Raw genomic sequence first — 7,124 nt, 5'->3', positions numbered from 1 at the left:
TGTCAATCACCAGGAAATTCAGAGCTCATTCAAATCCAGCGCAAACCACCGCTTGTTTAACCTCTTTCAAGTTTATTTTTATCGGATTCATAGCAGCAGCTCGTAACTTTACCTCGAGGCGTTTTGAAGAGCTTTGGGCCGATGGCTGAAAGTCGAACGTGCAACAAGTAAGTGATCTGTGAGAACTGGGCGGCGAAGCCGTGTTGAGTTCAAAAAACAAAAAGAACACGCAATACACGACGAGTAAACAACACCTAACTTTACCCCCGCCGTTATTGTGGTTTTCAATTCGCGGGGGAGGCCTGCCGGTGGAGAAGCGCCGAGATTTAAGCGAGTGGAGCCGTGAGGAGCTGGACCCTTGCGGTGGAAAAGCATCATTAGTTTAGTCCTTATATTTAAAACACTTGGTAAGGCGTATTTTTTGCTCCTGTCCATGAGTAAAGCCTGGAGAGTCCTCGGAGCTGTTTACTAATGGTCCTCTCTCTCTCTCTCTCTCTCTCTCTCTCTCTCTCTCTCTCTCTCTCTCTCTCTCTTCAGAGAGCCAAGAAGGATGTGGATAAAGGAACCATCCATTCAGACATGTTCCTGCTGAAGAGAGAGGTCAAAGACGAGCAAGGTATCGTTCGTCCATTACACATTTACAGCCTCTCGTGTTATATGAGGGCGGCCAGGGCAGTGTTTTAGTTAGGAGTCTTGCCCAAGGACTTGTCGCTACAGGGAATTGAACCCTAGCTTTCTGTGTAGAAGCTGAGACATTACCCACTGAACTGCACTATGTTTAAACGTCGTTTAAAGCCACATCATTGCTTTTTAAATAGTATCTGTCTCTCTCTGTCTCTCTTTCTCTGTTTCTCTCTCTGTTTCTCTCTCTGTCTCTCTGTCCCTCTCTCTCTCTCTCTCTTCTATCTTAAAAGATATGATTTAATAAAAGAAGTAAAAAATCTTTTAATTTCCTTCCTTCTCAGTTGATGAAACCTGTACAGTTCATCACTTTTTGTTGTTTGATCAGTTTTAATAATAATCAATGACTGCAGTTTTTTGGGAGTGCAGTGCAGTGTTGTATCCCTCTCTTTAATAAATTGTAATAACGTTGTTGTGTGTAGAGAAGTGGGTCTGGTCCCGTGTGAGTCCCTCAGGGGTGAAGCCCCCTCCCCGCTCAGGCTTCTCTCTGGGATTAGGGCCCGGGGGCCGGGCGCTGCTGTTCGGAGGAGTGTGTGATGAGGAGGACGAGGAGACTCTGGAGGGAGATTTCTTCAACGATCTTTACCTGTACGACATCAACAAGAACCGCTGGTTCCCCGGACAGCTGAAGGTACAGAACTCGGGCTGAGTACCGGACCGGCTCCGTCCTCTTCATGTTCTCTGGAGTGAGTGATGATGGTGTTGTGAATCACTGGTGGATCTTGATTATCAGAGTTAGGACGAGTTAATTGCTGAAGATGAGCGCTGTCTGTAGCGTGTAGCTTCCTTTTTTTGGTTATTTTCATTCCCTGTCCATGTCCATCATTTGTTGTTAGGACACTTAGTGCATTCAGAGGCAGGGTACGGCTGAAGTTTTAGTTGGTTATAAACAGATAAATCTGTGCTGTAGCCTCCCACACATTGTCTTCCTTCATTAATGAGGGATTAAAGTGAATAAGACCAATAAAAACAAACGCTGTGACACTAACAGTAAATATATATAAGATATATTCTGGCCACTCCTGGTGCTTTTCCACTGCATGTTATCTACAGGACTCTGCTCTACTCAGCGCTTCTGGTCCTGGTCCTGGTTCTGGAAGCGGGTTCTTGTTTAGTGGCTGTTCTCTCGTGGTTCAGAGCGAGTCGAGTAGGGACTAAACCGTGGCGCATAAACCTTGCAGAGCGCTGATCGTCCAGAGAGAGCCGTCACTCTACGCCACGCAACGCAGACGACCAGCACCAACTCTCCATCTGTAAAATCTCCAGCTGCAGCAGAGATCACGTTTGTTTTTATCCGACTCACGACGGCAGCTCGTAAAATGACGCCGTGGTCTTGTGAAGAGGTTCAAACGCTCCTTGGATCGGTGGCCGACGAAAGAATCCAGCGAGAGCTGGACGCTGCAACAAGGAAGGAACAAACTCTACTGATCTGTCTGAACTGATGACGGAGCTGTGTTCAGTCCCAAACAACAACAACACGCCGATACACCATGCGTAAACACCGCTTAACGTTACCACCGCCGTTGTTGTGGTTTCTAAAGCCCACTGTTCCTGTTAGAGACAGGGTTTTGCAACAACACTTTTTTGGGGTGTGTGTGAGGGGTTTATAGTGGAAAACCCACCTAGTACCATGTAAGTACAGCTTAGTAGAGTAGGTACCATACAGTGGAAAAGCACCATCGGTGTCAGAGTAGCGGCTGTAAAGAAAATGAGTGAAAATAATGACATTTGTTAACTCTGAAAACAGGGCGGCAGGTCGGAGAAGAAGAAACGGCGAAGAAAGAAAGGAGCTGAGGAGGGGGCTCAGACGGAGGGGTCGCCTGAGGAGAAAGACGGGGAGGAGCTGCAGCCTACGGAGATTATCAAAGAGATAGTGGCGGAAGACGGGACGGTGATGACGATAAAAGAAGTGATCCCAGGAGCCCGGGCTGCAGAGGAGAGCGAGGAGGAGGAGGAGGATGATGAAGAGGAGGAGGAGGAGGAGGAAGGAGCCACAGCTGCTCCGCTGGTGGAGCCGTGTCCGAGGTCGAACAGCATGGCGGCGGTGAAACACGGGAAGCTGTTTTTGTACGGGGGGATGTTCGAGGTCGGGGATCGGCAGTTTACTCTGAGCGACTTCTACGTCCTCGACCTGCACAAGATGGAGCAGTGGGAGGTGCTGGTGGAGATGGATCCCAGTAAGTGGAGCACAGGCTTTCTCTTGGTTTTTTTAGACATTGCTACATAATTAATATTAATCACAAATCAGTAGTTTAATTAGCTGCACTCTGAACTGACCTCAGATCAGCGTGAGCTCAAATAAACAAACATTACTCACCACCACACTCTAAAGCCTCCTCCTGCCATTGATTAACCCCCCCCCCCAACACTCCTCTATGTTCAGAATTAAAGATGCAGAAATTATTTCCTAAATAAAAGTCCCTAATGCCTTAAAACCTTCATTCAGTGATCCCAGATTTAACAATATGCATTAAGGCCACTCCTCAGCCACTCGCCAGCAGCTTAAATAGCTCCGCCCCACAAGTTGACATGATTGGCTCATTAGGGTTGTGATGTCAGAAAGCCTGGTTGTCTGAATCCTCCAACAATTTAGACTGGAATTTAAGACCCCTATATTTTTCTCCTGAAAAGTTGAAGCACTGTGAAGGACTGGCGCCCCCTTCCTCCGGAGGTTTCATCCTTCCTTTTCATTACAGAGACTCAGGAGTGGTTAGAAGAATCGGAATCAGAAGATGAAGGCGATGAAGAGGAGGCTAAAGGTGGCGAGGACGAGGAAGATGAGGAGTCTTCTGAAGACGAGAGCGATGAAGACGAAGGTAAATATTTGAATCTTTGTGATTTGACTAGGGCTGGGCGATTTGGACAAAAAATCATATCGATATATTTTAGCTGAATGGCGATTTACGTGAAAATCAAACGTCCATTGTTTAAATATGTTTACGACAAAGGTTTTCATTGGGTGTCTCAACTTTTCCTCATAATTGTACGTTGAACAAAATTCAGTCGTTAATCAAAGCTAAGAAAGGTGTCAGAAAAACATTAATTTTTATCAAAACAAAGACCGAAGTCATGACAGATGACTTTATTATTAACGTACAGACCTACAGCGTGAACAGTGTAAAGGCTTCGGCTCTGTGCTCCCAGTGTGGACTTCTGGGAAAGAGCTTGTCTGCTCCCAATCTTCAGTAAAGAGGATAGTGACGCTCAAATATGGCTCAAAGGTGCGACTTGGCCAGGTATCTGTCGTCAAAGGAAGTGTTTGACACTCGAGACCCGGCTGGAAAGGGTCTGTTGGACTTGAATGTAAACATTAGGCAGCGTTTCTTCTCGTGCGACTGGGTCATTGTTATCATGGGTCAGGAGTTTTAAATCAGCCTTTTGGAGCCCTTTTTCTCCACTGTTGAGATGGGGAGCATACCCTTTTGCTCTGTAGTAAACTACCGCTTTAGTAACACCACGCCGCTTTGTACTTTTCTCTTCGTAAGGCACAGCGGTAGCTAATGAAGCTTGCAGTGCCGTCTGAACCGCTTTAGGGAACTGTACTGGGACGTGACCGCTTCAGAACATTAGCAGCAGCACCCCAGAGTTTAACAGCTTCATACAGAAGTGTGTGCTGCTGTTGTAAGTGGTTTTAACTCCTCTTCACGCTGTGTGTTTCTCATCTCCATTGTGTGCGAGAGAGAGAGTGGGTGCAATCTGTACAAGATTTAGACAAATATCGATATAAACGATATAGCCTCTCACTCTGTTCTATGTCGATATATTTCAGTATATCGATATATCGCCCAGCCCTAGGGATGACACGCCTTCTCCCCTAATCACAGACACAATGCTGGCCATTGTGGGCGTCTCCTGGCTGGAGTAACAGGTCTAGAGTTAGTGTTCTCCTCCAGGCGTGTTGAGCTCCAGTGGTGCTGTGTATCAGTTAAAAAACAAGCACCCATTTTCTTCATATGTCTCAGAGGAATGTGTCTCATATCTCATATGTCTCAGAGGAATGTGTTTCATATTTAATGTCTCAGAGGAATTTGTCTCATTTCTCATATGTCTCAGAGGAATGTGTCTCGTATCTCATATGTCTCAGAGGAATGTGTCTCGTATCTCATATGTCTCAGAGGAATGTGTTTCATATTTAATGTCTCAGAGGAATTTGTCTCATTTCTCATATGTCTCAGAGGAATGTGTCTCGTATCTCATATGTCTCAGATGAATGTGTCTCGTATCTCATATGTCTCAGATGAATGTGTCTCGTATCTCATGTTTCAGAGGAATGTGTCACGTATCTCATATGTCTCAGAGGATTGTGTCTCGTATCTCATGTTTCAGAGGAATGTGTCACGTATCTCATATGTCTCAGAGGAATGTGTCTCATATCTCATATATCTCAGAGGAATATGTCTCATATGTCTCAGAAGAATGTGTCTCATATCTCATATGTCTCGGAGTTATGTGTCTCATATCTCATATGTCTCAGAGGAATGTGTCTCATATATGTCTCAGAGGAATGTGTCTCATATCTCATATGTCTCAGAGGAATGTGTCTCATATCTCATATGTCTCAGAGGAATGTGTCTCATATCTCATATGTCTCAGAGGAATGTGTCTCATATCTAATATGTCTCGGAGGAATGTGTCTCATATCTCATATGTCTCGGAGGAATGTGTCTCATATCTCATATGTCTCAGAGGAATGTGTCTCATATCTCATATGTCTCGGAGGAATGTCTCATATCTCATGTCTCAGAGGAATGTGTCTCATATCTCATATGTCTCAGGAATGTATCTCATATCTAATACGTCTTATATATGTCTCGGAGGAATGTGCCTCATATCTCGTATGTCTCAGGCTTGAATTCACCTTCTCAGAATGGTGGCAGAGTGTGACTGGAGGTGTCTAAACTAAAGAGAGAATTGTTGATGAAAATTGGGCATAAAAATAAAGAATAATAATAAAAAAGTATGGCACTTATAGCTACGTTCTTTATCAGAAATAGAATAGATTTTACAGTTTCTGTCAAATTGTTTGAAACTTACTGAAAATTATTATCATATTGCTTTTAACACCAAATATATCAGCAACAAACTCTAAAAAAGAAATATATGTGTGTGTGTGTGTGTGTGTGTGTGTGTGGCTTAGTTTTGACATTTGTTTCTATGTATGGCACCCCTGGTTTGTTCCAGTGACGGTGTCATGGCTCTCTCTGTCCTGCAGGTGGTAGTAATGGCACACATTAGTAACAGTGCGTCCTGTATTTTTCACTAAACTCTGTTGAAAGCAGAGGCCTAGCTGGCTGTTTAACTTCTGAACCAAGACCCATAGAAGTCTGTGTGCTTCTTTAAACCTGAGCTGGATTGGAGTTTCATGGAAGAAACAGAAAAGTGTCTGATGCAGTGTTATTTTACTAGTGGGAGTGATTTGGTTTTATTTTCTCTTGGAAGAACACACATTTGGACCGAGACGAAGGGAAAGGTTTGCTCCTGTGGTATCCATTTGTGTCTGTTTCTCTTGCAGAAGATGAGCATCCCCCAGTAAAACCAGGAGAGAGTCTCTCTCAGTATCAGAGCCGGACGGAGGCGTACTGGCAGGGTCTCGCTCGGACAAACATGGGCCCTGATGCTAAAGACAAGAAGGTTCAAAAAGTGGGGCTCGCCATGGCCAAAGTGTTCTTTGAGGATCAGGCATAAGAGTGAAGGGAGGGAGTGAGTGAAGTGAGTGAAGTGAGGGAGTGAGTGAAGTGAATGAATGAGTGAGAGAAGTGGAGTGAGTGAAGTGAGACAGACATAGTTGGGACTCTTTAGACGCGAGTCACATGTTCATTAATTTCTGATTCCGACTGTAATATCTGCGCGAGGGATGAAACTACATTTAATTTCCTGACTAGGTTTTATCCAACTTCACTGTGGTAAATCACTATGAACTTTTTAATGACTGTAAACTGTACACAGCACGACTATAAACTGTGAGGTAACTGCTGCAGTGCTGTTCTCCTGTAGTTCGTAACGATCACAGAGTAAACCAAACTTCCAGTAACAAGCCTTTTTTTTTGCCAATAACACTTCTGTTTAAAGGCCAGAGGAATTGCTACATTCAGGAAATGCAGCTTTTAAAGGAATTAGAAAAACCAAGACTTCAGCTCAGTCACGGAGCACTGGGGTCGTACAGCAGCTTCAGTCAGAAGACCTTTCTCAAATTAAACACTTTGAACCTGACAGGTTTTTACTGACTTTTACTGTTAGCTCCTAAAGCTAATGCTGTAAAACTAAAGATAAAACTAAACTCTCCAGTAAAAGACTTGACTCAGACTCATGTGAATCTACTTGTGAATATCTCTGATATGTGTGTGTGTGTGTGTGTGTGGTGGGGGACATGCCTTGCCCTTTAAGGGTGATAAAGCCTTTTTTTCTTGTTCCACTTGATGTATAATAAGATTTCTTTACAATAA

General features: G+C 44.2%; 1 protein-coding gene across 2 annotated transcripts in view; it reads left to right on the top strand.

Annotated features, from left to right (window-relative positions):
* klhdc4 (kelch domain containing 4) overlaps window positions 1–7,124 on the top strand; it is a 12,738-nt gene extending 5,614 nt beyond the window's left edge. For both annotated transcript variants that reach the window (XM_066649090.1, XM_066649091.1), the window contains exons 8-12: window positions 538–616; window positions 1,104–1,312; window positions 2,429–2,858; window positions 3,378–3,497; window positions 6,194–7,124. In XM_066649090.1, coding sequence (XP_066505187.1) covers window positions 538–616; window positions 1,104–1,312; window positions 2,429–2,858; window positions 3,378–3,497; window positions 6,194–6,366 — 1,011 coding nt within the window. In that variant the 3' untranslated portion in view covers window positions 6,367–7,124. The remainder of the gene's footprint in view (window positions 1–537; window positions 617–1,103; window positions 1,313–2,428; window positions 2,859–3,377; window positions 3,498–6,193) is intronic.

Source organism: Hoplias malabaricus, chromosome 17 (genome assembly GCF_029633855.1).
Source record: "Hoplias malabaricus isolate fHopMal1 chromosome 17, fHopMal1.hap1, whole genome shotgun sequence".
NCBI classification, from domain to species: domain Eukaryota; kingdom Metazoa; phylum Chordata; class Actinopteri; order Characiformes; family Erythrinidae; genus Hoplias; species Hoplias malabaricus.
Note: the sequence above shows the minus strand (reverse complement) of the source record. Positions and strands in the feature narration are given on the sequence as shown.